Here is a 17,023-nt window from a genome sequence, read left to right on the forward strand (position 1 = left end):
GCTCCGGTTTCCTCCCACATTCTGAAAGGTATGCTGGTCAGGTGCATTGACCTGAACAGGCGCCGGACTGTGGCGACTAGGGGAATTTCACAGTAACTTCATTGCAATGTTAATGTAAGCCTTACTTGTGACTAATAAATAAACTTTACTTTACTGAGGGAAGAAAATCTGCCTTCCTTACCTGGTCTGGCCTCCATGTGACTCCAGAGCCACGGCAATGCAGTTGACTCTCAACTGCCCTCCAAGGGCAACTAGGGATGGGCAATAAATACTGGCCAGTGATGCCCATGTCCCATGAATGAATCAAAAATAAATCGCGGGTAGAGTAATTATGAATATATCACCCAGGAACCTCCAAGAAATTCAAAGCAGAGGATCACAAAGTGACATTTGCAAAAGATTTAGCTCATTGAAGATATTTGGCCTCATTCACAAATCACTGGGGGGAGTTATGGCTTGAAATAATACTGTAAAAATGGGCAATAGCAAACTCACATCACATTTTAAACTCCTCCCAATTTTTTCTTTCCATCGATGTGAATTAAATGCCAAATTGTAATTGCTTATTTTATACGACCGCACAAAATCAAACTTGCCCGCGTTATTTTTTAAAGGGATTGTGAAGGATTTTGCAGTTATAATTTTTTTGGCTTATCTTGCTCCACCCCCCGGGCAGTCGTGAGAGGAGGAAAAGACAAGTAATGTGGGAATGAAGGAAAAGGAAATTAATTGTAAGACGATATTTCAGGTTTAATCATCAACCTCGATAGTTCATTAGGTTCTAGGCATTGCTAAGAAAGTGTTCAATGGACATGGTTCTGTTTGATTTCCCTCTGTCAGCCATCATTGTGGAAAACGAGTTCTAAACTCAACAGCACCCAAAGACAGGCACATGGATTGCAGCATGCTATTAACCTGTATCTATTGTTTGCCATTCAGGCAGCATGCCAACTTCATGCTGCCAGTTCATTTCAATGATTTCAGCATCCAACCAGCACTAACTATGCTATTGATTGGCTGAACACATCAGCGGGAGACCCAATATTGTGAATGGTTAGCACCGTTTAAAACAGGGCTTTCCAGACACTGGGTGTCATGAGCTCCAAGGCAGCAGTGACTGCTGTTGAATTCAAACTGAATGTTCACAGCTGCGAAGCCCTTTCGTATTGGCTTTTTGGTAGATGTAGCCTAATGGATGGTTTTCTGGGGCCTAATTGCTGCTGTAAAAAAATGCCATTGAAAAATTTAGTGTTTTTTTTGGAAACCTGCAGTTTAAACAATTCTCACGGCGCTGAACTTCTCCCACCGACCACAGTACCCCTCCCCACTGTGCAACTGAAGCTAAATCCCCCTCCCCAACTCAGGGTCATATGCAGCATGAGGCACGCAATGGGTTCAGACCAGGTAAAGGTTTTCACAGAGATATATTCATCGAATCCTACAGTGCGAAAGGAGGCCATTCGGCCCATCGAGTCTGCACTGATCGCAATCCCACCCAGGCCCTATCTCCATAACCCCATGCATTTACCCTAGCTAGTCCTCCTGACACTAAGGGGCAATTTAGCATGGTCAATCCACCTAACCTGCACATCTTTTCAAAGCACTATAACTGAAAGCTAACCTGCTCTGCTCAAACCACCCTGCAACATTGAAAGGGGACATGCACTGTGGCTGCAGCGGATGCTGGCAACTTTCAGGAAGTGACCCGGATCTTGGAAACACTGAAAGTGCAGGCCCCAATGTTCTTGGGCATTGCACTGGAGGCCTTGGTGGAGAATATGGACAGGAGGAAAAATGCTCTGTATTTGCAAAGGGACAAGAGTCATTCCAACCCCACATTCAGGAAACAGTGGATGCAGATAGCCAGAAAGTTAATGGCAGGAACCAAGGCCTGAGCAGCTGGATGCAGTTCAAGGACCTCACACAAGCAAATGTATCTTCAAAATGGTAAATCCTACCAACTGCACCAGTTGAATTCACCTCACTCTAGGCTGAATCTTACAAAGCGCTGTGGTCCCCGACCCCTGGCTAAAAGGTCCAGGAGGAGCCCACTTTTCATCCCAACAGCTTCCTCCCAGCTATTTATGGCTGGAAGAGGCATTAAGGTGAGACTTCTGCCCCTCTCTCAGGAGAAGTTCTGCCTTAGTGTGCTACCAACCAATCGGATTAGCCCGCAACTCTGTGGTCTCAGAGGGACTAGAACATAAGAACATAAGAAATAGGAGCAGGAGTAGGCCATCTAGCCCCTCGAGCCTGCCCCGCCATTCAATAAGATCATGGCTGATCTGAAGTGGATCAGTTCCACTACCATGAGCATTGGTCACTGCTGAGATAACTAACCCCCACAGCTGAAGAGCCTGTACTGACTGCTAAATCTATGGTCAGGGGTCTCAGTGAATAGTAGTGAATAGTGTTAGTCGAAGTGGCAGAGGGGTGGGGAGGGGGTGTGTGAAGGTGGGGGACTGGGTATAGGAGGCCAGAAGAGAGGTAAAGGGGGTTGGGAGAGCAAGGGCTGGGGGGGGTGCCTCCAATGGGCCCATGGGGCCCACAAAGTAGGAAGTCCCCATTATTTGACAGCAGCTCACGCAACCAAAGCTTCTGGGCTTTCCGCATGATATAGGCCTCCTCTTGCCGGTAAAATTGCAGTGCAGTGAGATGAGGTCGCCAAGGGACCATTATTTGGCCACTTCTGGGTCTCAATTGGCCCAAGGGTAGGTGGGCCGCCTGACACTTTCCTGCCTCCAATAAAATTCCAGACAGGTTGGGGGCAAGCGTGTAGGCAGCAGGAAGGCCACCGGCTGGATTTTATGTGCCTGCACCCCCCCCCCCCCCCCAACCCCCTCCTTCCCCACCGCCGCCAACCGCCTTTAGATCTGCCGGCAGGGGAGTATAAATTCCAGCCCCCCCCCCCCCCCCCCCCCCCCCCCCGGCAATCTGTCACCAATCCCTGTCTCTCAGAACTCATACCTGACATTCATATGCTTCATCACACACTGACATTGCTGACAGACTCACACCCACAGCTTAGTCTGCACGCACTATCACTATTAAACTATGAGAGCCACATCGCCCAGATACATTGTACAAGACTCATTGACACATTTCCCTCTCTTCGACAGGACAATGAGAGGTAGAGGTAGGGACAAGCATGCCTTTGTGTCCTAATTCCCAAGGACGAGATGCTACTGGCCATAATTGAGATGCCCATTTCTGAAACCATGCCCAGCGGTGGGGCTGAAACCATTGAGGATGAAGGTATCCTGATGCCTTATCTTCCTTCTCACATTACACTTCCCTCTCGTCCCACAATATCTTTGATCTGCAAGCTTCATTTGGTATAAGTAATCACCTGTTTTCCCAACCCAACCCCTCACCCTAACCTTATCCTTTGCAAGAAGTGCAATTCGACCAGCCGGCAGAGAAACAGCAAGAAGACAGCAACAGTGAAGATGCAATGTGACTGAATTTCACAATCACAGTTGCCAACTCAACACTGACACTGCACATAACTTAGAGGATAGCAAGCAGGCTGGATCTGGACATAGTGAGACCCAGGGATTTGAATGGCTTGCAGTCAAGACAGGGAAGAAGGAGAGCACAGATACAGATACCAAGGCGGTGGGAGCTTAACAGAGCATGAACCTGTTGTCCTCTCTAAGGATGACAGCATTCATCCTTCTGCAGCAGCCATAACCACCTTGCTGTTGCCTGTTAATCAGCAAACCAACATTGCTGCTATCAATGCTAAGATGGTGCAGTCCACAAACAGTCTTTCTAAACCCAGAGCCACTCAAGGTCATCCCCAAAGCCATCCCCAGCCTCTTACCTTACTTAAGGAGGGACATACTTGCAGGGTAGAGAAGGTTCACTCGGGTGATTCCTGGCATGAGGGACTTGTCTTATGAGGAAAAATTGAGTAGGTTGGGTCTATTACGCTCATTGCGAATGCGGGGTGATCTCATTGAAACATACAAGATTCTACAGGGGTTTGACAAGGTAGATGCTGAGAAGTTCGGAAGAGAAGTTAGAACTGGCAACGCAGTTTAAAAATAAGGGTTGGAATTTTCCCGATATTCACGCTGGCGGGATCATCCAGTCCCACCAACGGTGACATCCGCACTGTGGGTTTCCCGACGATGTGGGGTGCAGTCAATGGGAAATCACATTGAGTTCGAATCCCGCCACGGCAAATTCAATAAAAAATATCTGGAATTAAGAATCTACTGGCGACCATGAAACCATTGTTGATTGTCGGAAAAACCCATCCGATTCACAAATGCTCTTTCGGGAGGAAATCTGCCGTCCTTACCTGGTCTGGCCTACATGTGACTCCAAAGCCACAGCAATGTGCTTAACTCTCAACTGCTCTCCAAGGGCAACTAAGGATGGGGAATAAATGCTGCCCAGCCAGTGACACCCATGTCCCACAAATGGATGAAAAAAAGTCAGGAAAATGGCGTTAAGACCATAATCTGATCAGCCGTGATCTTGTTGAATGTCGAAACAGGCTCAAGAGATGAATGATCTGCTTCTGCTCCTATTTCTGATGTTCCACTGAAAATCAGCATTCTTCCACCAACCATGCTGCAGTAACTGAAGTGTAGGGGCAGTAGGAAAAGACACACACAACGTGGGCATTAAGGGAAGCCTCTGATGGAAGGCACATGAGTGACTTGTGACGTTTGTACGCATTATGGCATCATTTTACTTTTAGAAATTTGGTCTGGAATTTTTATTTTGTGAAGGCTTTGATTTTTGCATTGTGGCCAAGTGGATGCTGTGAGGTCAGTGACAGGGAGGGAGACTGTGAGGTGTGGGGCAGTTGGTAAATGGGAAATTGGGTTTGCTGTTTCTGGCAGCACAGTTCAATTCTGACTGGACTGCCTGTTAGAAAGGGACTATTCATGTTTCCATCTTCCTTCCTCTTCCTGATTCTCATCATCCTAATCATTATGCTCCTTAGCTATTCACCACATAGCTGGTGGCAAGGACTGTCCCCTCATGTTGGCGAGATTCTGCAAATCATGGTGGATTCCAAGGGGAATGGCGACTAGTGCAGCATTTCCGGGAGCAACTGGTTTGTGCAGAAACCTTGCAATCAGCATAAACGTCCTTCACCAACCACTTCACTCTCTGCAGACTTCTGAAACTTTAAACAACTAGACAAAGCACCAAATGCTTGTAGTATCTAAGCAACAGCCAGAGGATATCTTCTTTAAGTTCTTTCATGAGAATTGAGCTAGGCCAGCATTTGATAGAATCAGAGAATCCCTGCAATGCAGAAGGAGGCAATTCGGCCCATTGAGTCTACACCAACCACAATCCCACCCAGGCTCAATTTCCGTAACACCACATATTTACTCCACTAATCCCCCCGACACCGGTCAATTTAACATTTCCTGTCCATCCCTAATTGCCCATGAAGAGGTAGTGGTGAGCTGCCTTTTTGAACTGCTCAATCCATGTGATGTAGTTACACCGACAGTGCTGTTGGGAATGATGATTATAGTTCCAAGTCCAGATGGTGTGTGGCTTTGAAGAGAACTTGCAGGTGGTGCTGTTCCCATGAACTCACTGCCCTTGTCGTTCTAGATGGTAGAGTTCACAAGCTTTGGAAGGTCCTGTCAAAAGAGCCTTGGAGAGTTGCTGCAGTGCATCTTGTAGATGGTACACATTACAACCACATGCATTGGTAGGGAGAGAGTGAATGTTTAAGGTGATGGAGAGGGTCCCAATCAAGTGGGCTATTTTGTCCATTATCAACTAACCTGTAAGTTGTTGAAGCTCAATTTAAATAGCACATTGGAGGGCTGCTGAATTCATGGCCCCCTCTTGAGTTCCCCAGAATCATAGAAGCCAGTCTTTAGTCAATTTGATCCACTCCATGTGATATCAATAAATGGCAGAAGGCACTTGATACAGCAAGAGCCATGGGCCCTGACAACATTTCAGCAATAGTACTGAAGTCTTGTGCTCCAGAACTAGCTGTTCCATTATAGCTACAACACTGGCATGTACCCGGCAATGTGAACAATTGTCCAGGTATGTCCTGTACACTAGGAACAGAACAAATCCAACCCATCCAATTACCTCCCCATCAGTTTACTCTCAATCATCAGCGAAGAGATGCAAGGTGCTATTACTCAGAAATAACTGAGGAGGTGGTGGCATTGTGGTATTGTCACTGGATGAGTAATCCAGAGACCCAGGGCCAGATTTGGGGACCTGGGTTCAAATCCCAAATGGTGAAATTTGAATTCAATAAAAAATCTGGAAGTAAAAGTCTAATGATGACCAAGAAGCCATTGTCGATTGTCATAAAAACCCATAAGTTCGCTAATGCCCTTCAGGGAAGGAAATCTACCATCCTTACCCGGTCTGGCCTACACGTAACTCCAGGTCCATAGCAATGACTCTTAAAAATGCCGTCTGAAATGGAGGGCAGTTAGGTATGCGCAATAAATGCTGGCACAGCCAACGACACCCACTTCCAGTGAATGAAAAAAATCTTGCTCAATGCTGCTCATTTTGGGTTTGTCCAGGGTCACTCAGCTGCTGACCTCATTACGTCTTTATTTCAAACATGGATATGGTTAATTCAAACATGGTGGTTATTTCTGACCGGCGCCGACATGTTAGGGTGAAAGGCCTTTTTTATGCTGTAGACCTCTATGACTCTGTGACTCTAAGTGCTGAACTCAAGCGTGATTGTCCTTGACATCAGTGCAGCATTTGATTGACTGTAGCATTGGGAGTCATAGCTAAATTGGAGCCAATGGGAATCAAGGGGAAAACTCTCCACTGGTTGGGGCCTTATTAAGTGCAAAAAAAGATGGTTTTGGTTGTTGGAAGTCAATCATTTCAATCCCAGGATATCACTCTGGGAGTTCCACAGGCTAATGTGTCCTAGGCCCAACCATCTTCAGCTACTTCATCAATGACCTCCCCTCCATCAGTGGTCAGAGGTCGGGATGTTCGCTGGTGATAGCACGATGTTCAGCACTATTCACGACTCCTCAGATACCGGAGCAGTCCATATGCAGCAAGACCTGGATAATTTTCAGGTTTTAGCCAAGAAGCGGCAAGTTATATTCATGCCACTGAAATGCCAGGGCAATTACTACTGCTTCACAGGCCCATAGCCAGGAGTCACCCACTTTTGTCTGTCTCTTCAGATCTTCTGGTTCCTCACAAGCTTATTTTGCTTTAGTCTGCTTCCTGCTGGTTTCCCTAATTTGGAACTTTCTCCCCTGTCCGTAGGAACTGTTTTTGATCCCTGTCCTTGATCCCTGGCTTAGCTGTCATCTTGGGACATTTTCTTGTCCTTACTCCCTGGTTTTTGCAGCTTTTCTTTAGTTTGGGACTTCTGTCCCTTTCTTCTGCTGCCTGTTCAGACACCTTCTTCCAACTAACCCAACCTTTTTTTGTCTCTGTTGGCCCCTTATTGCTAGGCAACAGCATAGTATTTTTCTACTTCAAGAGGCAAAAAATCCTGATTAGAATGCAGGCATCTTTTAAAGTGAAACCAAAACTCAAGTTCCCCCTTTCTCAATAAAATAAACTTAAACTTAAGGCTAAAATGTAAACTTAAAGATATAGCTTATTCCTAACACCCACAAATACAAATCCAATTTACTTAACTACCTCTATTTCTAAGAATATGTCAATAAAGCATTTTCATTTTTCAAAAAATAAGAAAGATAAAATCATTACTAATTATTGTTCCATAATCTTTTATCTTTGCTTGTTCTTTTTTATGTTTCCTGATTGAGTCTATCACCCTTTTCATTAACTATACAGTTGCAGTCATTGGTGCTAGATTTTCTTCAATCTAACATATTTTTGTCTTAGGCACTGAATTTTCAAAGTAAAATTAATCCATCAGTCAAAACAATCAGTCTTCATTCAACAATCCATAAACTACATAAATTCAGTCTGCTTTTAAGTAACCATCACACATATAGCAGGTTGAGTCTCACTATTAGGCATCCTTTTAAAAGCAAGTTGAAGCTAATGTTTGCATTTTACACACTTACACTCACACACATATATACAAAATATATATAATACTATGTGACAAATTAATATATTAGCTAATACATGTAAACAAATTCTGTTTTCTTGCTCCCTCATCATAACAATGTAAAGGCTGGACATTCTTCCATCCAGCAAATGGACACCCTGATCCTGTAAAAATTTGGAGATTGAAGCAGTGATTCACTGAAGATCATTGCAAATGCTATATCCTTGTATGTGATACTGATCTGCCGGGCTCCTCCATCATAGAGAATGGGGATATTTGTGGAGTCTCCTCCTCCAGCTAGGTGTTTCATTGTTCACCACCATTCACGACTGGATGTGTGGTAGGACTGCAAAGCTTAGATCTGACCTGTTGGCTGTGGAGTCGCTTGGCTCTATCACTTGCTGCTTGCACTGTTTGGCATGCAATTAGTCCTGTGTTGCAGCTTCACCAGGTTGATATCTCATTTTTACATATGCCTGATGTTGCTCCTAACACTCTTAATTGAACCAGGGTTGATCCCCTGGTTTGGTGGAAATGGTAAAAGTGGTGGCAGGGATATGCTAGGCCATGAGGTTCCAGATTGTGATTGAATAGAATGTTGCTGCACTGATGGCCCATGTCGCCTCATGGATGCCCAGTTTTGAGTTGCTAGTTCAATTTGGAATCTATCCCATTTAACATGGCAGTGGTGCCACACAGACAATGGAGGGTATTCCCAAAGTGACGTGACTTTGCCTTCATAAGGGCTGTGCAGTGGTCACTCCTATTAATACTGCCATGGACAGATGCATCTGTGACAGGTAGATTTGTGAGGACGAGGTCAAGTGGGTTTTTCCTTCTTGTTGGTTCCCTCACCACTTGCTGCAGACCCAGTCTAACAGCTATGTCTTTTAGGACTCAGCTTGCTCGGGTCAGTAGTGGTGCTATTGCGGCGCTCTTGGTGATGAACGTTGAAGCCCCCAATCCAGAATATATTCTGTGCCCTTGCTACCTTCAGTGCTTTTTCCCAGTGATGTTCAACACTGATTCTTCAGCCGAGGGAGAGGTGGTTGGTGGTAATCAGCAGGAAGTTTCCTTGCCCACCTTTAACCTGATGCCATGAGAATTCATAAGATGAAGTCAATCCTGAGGACTCGCAGGGAAAACTCTCTCCCGACTGTGTACCGCTGTGCCACCAGCTCTGGTAAGCCTGTCCTGCGGACATAGCCAGAGATGATGATGGTGGTGGCTTGGACATTGCCTGTAACTTATGATTCCTTAATATGACTATGTCAGGCTGCTGCTTGACTAGCCTGTGAGACAGCTCTCCCAATTTTGGCAGAAGCCCCCAGATGTTGGTAAGGAGGACTTGGCGGGATCAATAGGGCTGGGTTTGCCATTGTGGTTTCTGGTGCCCAGGTCAATGCTGGGCAGTCCATCCAGTTTCATTCCTTTTAGGTTTTGTAGCACTATCATCCAATTGAGTGACTTGCTTGGCCATTTCAGATAGCATTAATTGACAACCACATTGCTGTGTTTCTGGATTCGTCTGTAGGCCAGACCAGGTAAGGAAGGCAGGTTTCCTTCCCTGACGGACATTAGTGATCCAGATGAAAAATGAAGACAATCAACAATGATTTCATGGTCAATGTTCCCGAGAGGAACTTTTAAAAAATGTTCCAGGTTTATAAATTGAATTCAAATGGTGGGATTTGAACCCATATTTCTGGAGCATTAGCCTGAGCCTTAGGATTGCTAGTCCAGTGACGTTCCTTCAATACCACCACACACCCTCATGTAGGAATTCTAGTCAAGAATCCTTTTCCACCTTCTTCCATCAAGAGAAAAATACAAAGGTCTGAGGTCAAGTACCAACAGACTCAAGAACAGCTTCTTCCCTGTTGCTGTCAGACTTTTGAATGGACCTACCTTGCATTAAGTTGATCTTTCTCAACAACGTAGCTACGATTGTACTACTACATTCTGCATCCTCTCCTTTCCTTCTCTATGTACAATATGCTTTGTCTGTATAGCGTGCAAGAAACAATACTTTTCACTGTATACTGATACATGTGACAATAATAAGTCAAATCAAATCACATAGTGGGTGACGTCCTCCTGCTAATCCTACCTCCTTTTGTTCAGGCAAGTTGATTTGAGGTAGACGCAGAAATGATCGCACCCCGGCCCATCCTGCACCCTCTCTGCCCTTGGATGTGATTGAAAATATTTTGTCCATTCACTTTCAACTGTTCAAGTTAAAGTTAAAAGTTAAAGTTAGAGTTTATTTATCAGTCACAAGTAAGGCTTCCATTAACACTGCGATGAAGTTACTGTGAAATTCCCCTAGTTCAGTGCTGCTGCTGAAGACCAGATATGGTGGTGGGAGCACAATGCTTAATCTCAAAGTTGATAGGACGGGAATCCATTCAACATTTTGCTTTGCTACTAGAATGGTGCGCAAAATAGATCCAGACCTCTCCATACTCATGCTTCAAATCACCAGTTAAGAACGGTAATTTGCCACACGCGAAACTGGAGCCCACCATAAGTTGCTGAACAGAGGAGACATAACAAGAGACTACTGAAGTAGAGGAATAAGTTCAACAAAGTGCTGTTGACAGGACCATAAGCCCTGCGGCAGCAACAAAATGCTTTATCTAATTACTCCTCATTTAATCAGTGGCAAAACGTTTGGAAGGTACTATGTAATTTTCCCTTTTGGTTCATAAGCCAATCTTTTAGTTTTGAAAATTGGTTTGCCTGCTTCATCAGTCACTCTAATATGGATTACTTTATGGTCAAAAGGTATTACATTGGAGATTTATTTTAATAAGTACTAAAGTCACACTTTATCCTTTTTTTAGCATCAAATCATTGAATAGCTTTAGCAACTAAAGGTTAGATTCATACAATACTAACTGGCAAGACTCAAATCAATCCTTCATATAGATTTTGCTGCCTTAATGTGTTTTCAGGTTTCAGATGTATTAAGATGTGCTAATAGGCACTTTGGATCTTGCCGCTGAATTGCTATTCATAACGTCTCCTTTTAATCTCTTCTTTTTTAAAAATAACAGATGGCTGCCCTGATCTGTGCAATGGCAATGGGAGGTGCACCCTCAGCCAGAACAGTTGGCACTGCGTCTGCCAGACTGGCTGGCGAGGACCAGGATGCAATGTTGCAATGGAGACATCTTGTACAGATGGCAAAGACAATGAAGGAGGTGAGCTTACGGTGGGGGAAACGATGTTGGGTTGCAAATGAGAAATCTATACCGAGTTGCAGAATGGGCCCCACCAACCCTGACGCACTCCCAGGGTAAACTGGAAGCTGGCAGTCAATCTTCAATGTAAAGAGATGCAGATGGTGCATTGAATCACAGTCCTCAGGCAATCCAATTTTTGCCATCCATTTTCTCAACATGAGAATTCCACGACTTTCTCAGACACTTTAAGAAAACCCGCTCTTGAGTTTGGGAGCAATGAAACGGGGAGGTTGTGCTTTCACACTCTAAAATTTTCTATAGGCTCTTGCCAATCTTAAATTGATTATCATAGTAAGAGGGCAAGCAGAAAGCAGGAAAATGGAGGAATTTTTAATGCATAGTTCATTCATCACTTGATTCTTTGCCATTCCTTCGAGGGTTTTTTTTTAAAGATAATCTCTCCTGAATATTCAATTTAAGAACTCATCTTTTGTTGCAACATACCTCTATTTGGTCTCTTAACAAATGCTCACCACTGTGACTCACTCACAATAACCTTGTTTTATGTTCCATATGCCTTTGATTCCTTCCCCTACATCTCAACAGGCCTTGATTTTATCCCTCCATCTATTTGTAATGATTTGATGTTGATTCGAAGGAGTCAGCATGTATTTAACCACTTCCCTTAATGGTTTTAAACACCTGAATTCTCTAGCCCTCCTTGCTCCAAGCCCATCATTATCATCTTCCAAGTTGCAGCATCCTATCAAACTTGAAATTGACAGAATAATGTTCTCAGCTATCTTCCATGCAAATTCCCTGGCCTGTGAGTTAATCTTTTAATCCATTCCTTGACTTGCACACTTTTAAATGCTATTTCCACCTTAGTATTTTACGATCTAACTCATTCTCTCATCAATTCCACCATTAATCCCTCTCCCTTTGCTATAATTTGCGCTTTTTATACTGCCTTTATTTAATCTAAAGGATTTGTTTCAAGCGGCTCACTTATTAAAAAAGTATTCTCATTGCAGAAAGCCCTTTAAAAAATGGTATCAGCAATAGGTCCCCCATCCTCCAACATTTAAAGAGAGCTTCTAACTTGCCTTGTGATGCTGCCAGCTTTTCTGTTTTCCCTTATTCTTATCTCCCCGTGTCTGCGTGGGTTTCTTCCGGATGCTCCGGCTTCCTCCCACAGTCCAAAGATGTGCAGGTTAGGTTGTGTTAAATTGCCCCTTAGTGTCCCAAGATGTGTAGGTTAGGTGGATTAGCCATGGTAAATGCGTGGGGGTTACGGGAATAGGGCAGATGGGAGGTCCTGGGTAAAATGCTCTTTCGAAGAATTGGTGCAGACTCGATGGGGCGGATGGCCTCTTTCTGCACTGTAGGGATTCTATCATTCGTTCAATCGTTCTATCTTCCCCCTTTTCTGATGAAACCTCTTTGAGGTATTAGCAGTTTTGTTTTTCACAGACGCTGCCAAACCTGCTGGGTATTTGCAGCTTTTTCTGTTTTTAATGTCCATCCTCATGATGTACCACCTTCCACAACAATGGGAAAGTGGACACTTCATTATCTGATTGAATGGCTCTTCACTGTCAGCCTACAGCCTTGTTTCCACATGCCTAATAGTTTATCAATAATAAAAAATGTTTAAATTATTTGTTATTGTCACAAGTAGGCTTACATTAACACTGCAATGAAGTTACTGTGAAAATTCCCTAGTCGCCTGCTCGGGTACACTGAGGGAAAATTTAGCATGGTCAATGCACCTAACCAGCACGTCTTTTGGACTCCACGATGTGGAGTTGCTGGTGTTGGACTGGGGTAGGCACAGTAAGTAGTCTCACAACACCAGGTTAAAGTCCAACAGGTTTATTTGGTAGCATGAGCTTTCAGAGCGCTGCCCTTCATCAGGTGAGTGTAGGACTTGGTTCACAAACAGGGCACATATAGACACAAACTCAATTACAAGATAATGGTTGGATTGCGAGTCTTAACAGGTAATCAAGTCTTTACAGGTGCAGACAATATGAGTGGAGAAAGGGTTAAGCACAGGTTAAAGAGGTGTGAATTGTCTCCAGCCAGGACAGTTAGTGAGATTTTGCAAGCCCAGGCAAGGGGTTACAGATAGTGTGACATGAACCCAAGATCCCGGTTGGCGCTGACAACTGCCGATCTCCAGATGCAATTCTACAACTCATTCGCTTCACCCTGGACCGCAATGTCTTCACTTTCAACAACCAGTTCTTCATCCAGGCACACTGAACAGCCACGGGGAACAAATTCGCACCTCAATATGCCAACATCTTCATGCACAGGTTCGAACAAGACTTCTTCACCGCACAGGACCTTCAACTGACGCTATACGCTGGATACATTGATGACATTTTCTTCCTTTGGACTCATGGCGAACAATCCCATGATGACATCAACAAGTTCCATCCCACCATCGGACTCACCATGGACTACTCTCCAGAATCGGTTGCATTCTTGGACACACGCGTCTCCATCAAGGACAGTCATCTCAGCACTTCACTGTACCGCAAGCCCACGGATAACCTCATGATGCTCCACTTCTCCAGCTTCCACCCCAAACACGTTAAAGAAGCCATCCCTTACGGACAAGCCCTCCGTATACACAGCATCTGCTCAGATGAGGAGGATCGCAACAGATACCTACAGATGCTGAAAGACGCCCTTGTGAGAACAGGATGTGGCGCTCAACTCATCGATCGACAGTTCCGACATGCCACAGTGAAAAACCGCATCGACCTCCTCAGAAGACAAACACGGGACACAGCGGACAGAGTACCCTTCGTCGTCCAGTACTTCCCCAGAGCAGAGAAGCTACGACATCTTCTCCGGAGCCTTCAACATGTCATTGATGAAGATGAACATCTCGCCAAGGCCATCCCCACACCCCCACTTTTTGCCTTCAAACAACTGCAATCTCAAACAGACCATTGTCCGCAAACTACCCAGCCTTCAGGAAAACAGTGACCACAACACCACACAACCCTGCCACAGCAACCTTCGCAAGACATGCCGGATCATCGACATGGATGCCATCATCTCACGTGAGAACACCATCCACCAGATACACAGTACATACTCTTGTGACTCGACCAACATTGTCTACCTGATACGCTGCAGGAAAGGATGTCCCGAGGCATGGTACATTGGTGAGACCATGAGACGCTATGACAATGGATGAATGGACACCGCTCGACAATCACCAGGCAAGAGTGTTCCCTTCCTGTCGGGGAACACTTCAGCAGTCAAGGGCATTCAGCCTCTGATCTTCGGGTAAGCATTCTCCAAGATGGCCTTCACGACACACGACAATGCAGAATCGCTGAGCAGAAATTGATAGCCAAGGTCTGCACACATGAGGACAGCCTCAACCGCGATCTTGGGTTCATGTCACACTATCTGTAACCCCCACGACTTGCCTGGGCTTGCAAGATCTCACTAACTGTCCTGGCTTGAGACAATTCGCATCTTTTTAACCTGTGCTTAACCCTCTCTCCACTCACATTGTCTGCACCTGTAAAGACTTGATTCCCTGTTAAGACTCACATTCCAACCATTATCTTGTAATTGAGTTTGTGTCTATATATGCCCTGTTGTGAACCAAATCCTGCATTCACTGGATGAAGGGGCAGTGTTCCGAAAGCTCGTGCTACCAAATAAACCGATTGGACTTTAACCTGGTGTTGTGAGACGACTTACTGTCTTTTGGACTGTGGGAGGAAACTGGAGCACCTGGAGGAAACCCACACAGACACAGGGAGAATGTGCAGACTCCGCACAGACAGTGACCCAAGCCGGGAATCGAATCTGGACCCCTGACGCTGTGAGGCAGCAGTGCGAACCACTGTGCCACCTTGCCGCACAGAAATATTCAGTTGAAAAAAATACACAACTTTTTTTTAATTGTTCCCACAATTTTTCTCCTGAGCTGTTTGCAGTAGCGTCCTGAAGAATGGTCTTCATTTTTTTTTCCCCTGGAGAGTTTGAAACAAAGCCCAGGAAAACAGCTGCATGAGAGTAATGCAGTGATAATTCTCTCACCTGCTTATAGACAAATATCTAGCCTTTGCTGCCTGATGGTAATGTAACTCAATTCAGAAACTCAGATAGACTGAGATGGGCATGAACCCACGCCCCACCACTTATTAGCAATGCGTATCGGTGCCTCAATGCTCGGAACACTTTCCTTAAAAAGAAACTGTCAATTGTAAAGAACTGTGATTAATTTAAACACTTTATTTTCAATCTGTTCATTTCTATGATTCGGAAACACGGCATTGCTAACTCACACTGGTCGATAAAAGCTGAGTGACTTGTGCAAGTTTTTTCCAAAGCTCATTATTAATGTGAGAACTTAAAGATGCATATTTAATGTACCCATGCGAATCGTAAGCATTATAAATCTTCCATAAATCATATGGCCCACAGTTGAATTTAGAATGCTGACAGTGCTTTGAACAATGGCATCTTTAGGAGGAACTTGATTGGAGGGAGTTGCTGAGTCTGTTAGATGTGAGACCTAAGTAACTGAGGCCTGGAAGTGCGAAGGAGTCAGACTACTAAACCTAAAAGTGCACAAGAGCTAAGCCAAGTCAGCCAGATTGGGCCTACCTGCATCTCCCCTCAGATTAGGTTCAGTGAGAAGTATAACACTGAGCACTATTGCACTTGCTCTGCACCTCACTGCTTCCAGTGAAGTGGGGTTAGGTCACACATGGGCAGGGATCCTTCTCTAGCTGTTCCAACAAGATAATCCAGTTTGAACCTCATGTCCCCAGAACTCTTAGGTTTCCAATGTAAAGATAATGTTGGCGGGCTGTTAATGTTGGTGAGAATACTGAAATCGTTATTAAATTGGACAATGATTCTTCTTCGAGATCAAAGATGTGCTGCTGGAGTCAAACAAGCTACAACAACATTGTACTCGTCAATAATAAATATAAGCAAATAACAAGTCCAATGTTAATTCTGATTCTCCAGGGTGGCAGCTGTGCCTGAGAACGTCAAGTCGTCCCCTGTAGCTGATAGTACATCACTGAGACTTTGCTGATGGTGCTTTCTAAGGAGGCTTTGATATCACATTCACAGTCTCCTGCTTTGCGAAATAGCAGTTCTCCACAGTTTGCTGAGTACTTGATTGTTTGCAAGATAAATGCAGGATTGGGCGGCAGATTAACTTAGTGAAGATTGTTGCGTTATTGTGTTTCTGATGGGGCTGGCTGACAGATAAATGTGCTTATGTTGACTGACGGTCTCTCTGGGATATAGTCATGAGAATTAAATGGGCAGACGAGGAGTCCACTAACTGTCTAACAGCATGAAACACTGCCAGGTTTGCCCGGTAATGAGAATCTAGAACAAAAATAACTGGAACACCTATCTTTTAATTGTCTAGATCAATGAGATATTGGTAATGTGCAATATCTCACCATTTCTTGTCATATTTGCCACAGGAAAGGCTGAATGATGCTATGGGGTATGGTGTTTATTACAGATTCCTTGTGCCTCATGAAAAGGACCAGCTTTCTTCAATATTTATGTACATGTCTCTTGGAAGGTTATGTTGCCACATTTCACCCCATCATAAAGTGAAGTAAAGTGCATTTATTAGTCACAAGTAGGCTTACATTAATACTGCAATGAGGTTACTGCGAAAGTCCCCTAGTCGCCACACTCCAGTGCCTGTTCGGGTAAACTGAAGGATAATTTAGCATGGCCACTGCACCTAACCAGCACATCTTTCGGACTGTGGGAGGAAACCGGAGCACCCGGAGGA

The 17,023-nt window shown here is 44.6% G+C and overlaps 1 protein-coding gene across 3 annotated transcripts in view; it reads left to right on the forward strand.

Moving 5' to 3' along the window:
* The window catches only part of LOC144505046 (teneurin-2-like), a 2,673,959-nt gene that overhangs the window by 2,585,795 nt on the left and 71,141 nt on the right, over positions 1-17,023 (forward strand). For all 3 annotated transcript variants that reach the window (XM_078230751.1, XM_078230754.1, XM_078230752.1), the window contains one exon: positions 11,083-11,229. In XM_078230751.1, the coding sequence (XP_078086877.1) occupies positions 11,083-11,229 (147 nt within the window). The remainder of the gene's footprint in view (positions 1-11,082; positions 11,230-17,023) is intronic.

Source organism: Mustelus asterias, chromosome 16 (assembly GCF_964213995.1).
Source record: "Mustelus asterias chromosome 16, sMusAst1.hap1.1, whole genome shotgun sequence".
NCBI classification, from domain to species: Eukaryota; Metazoa; Chordata; class Chondrichthyes; order Carcharhiniformes; family Triakidae; genus Mustelus; species Mustelus asterias.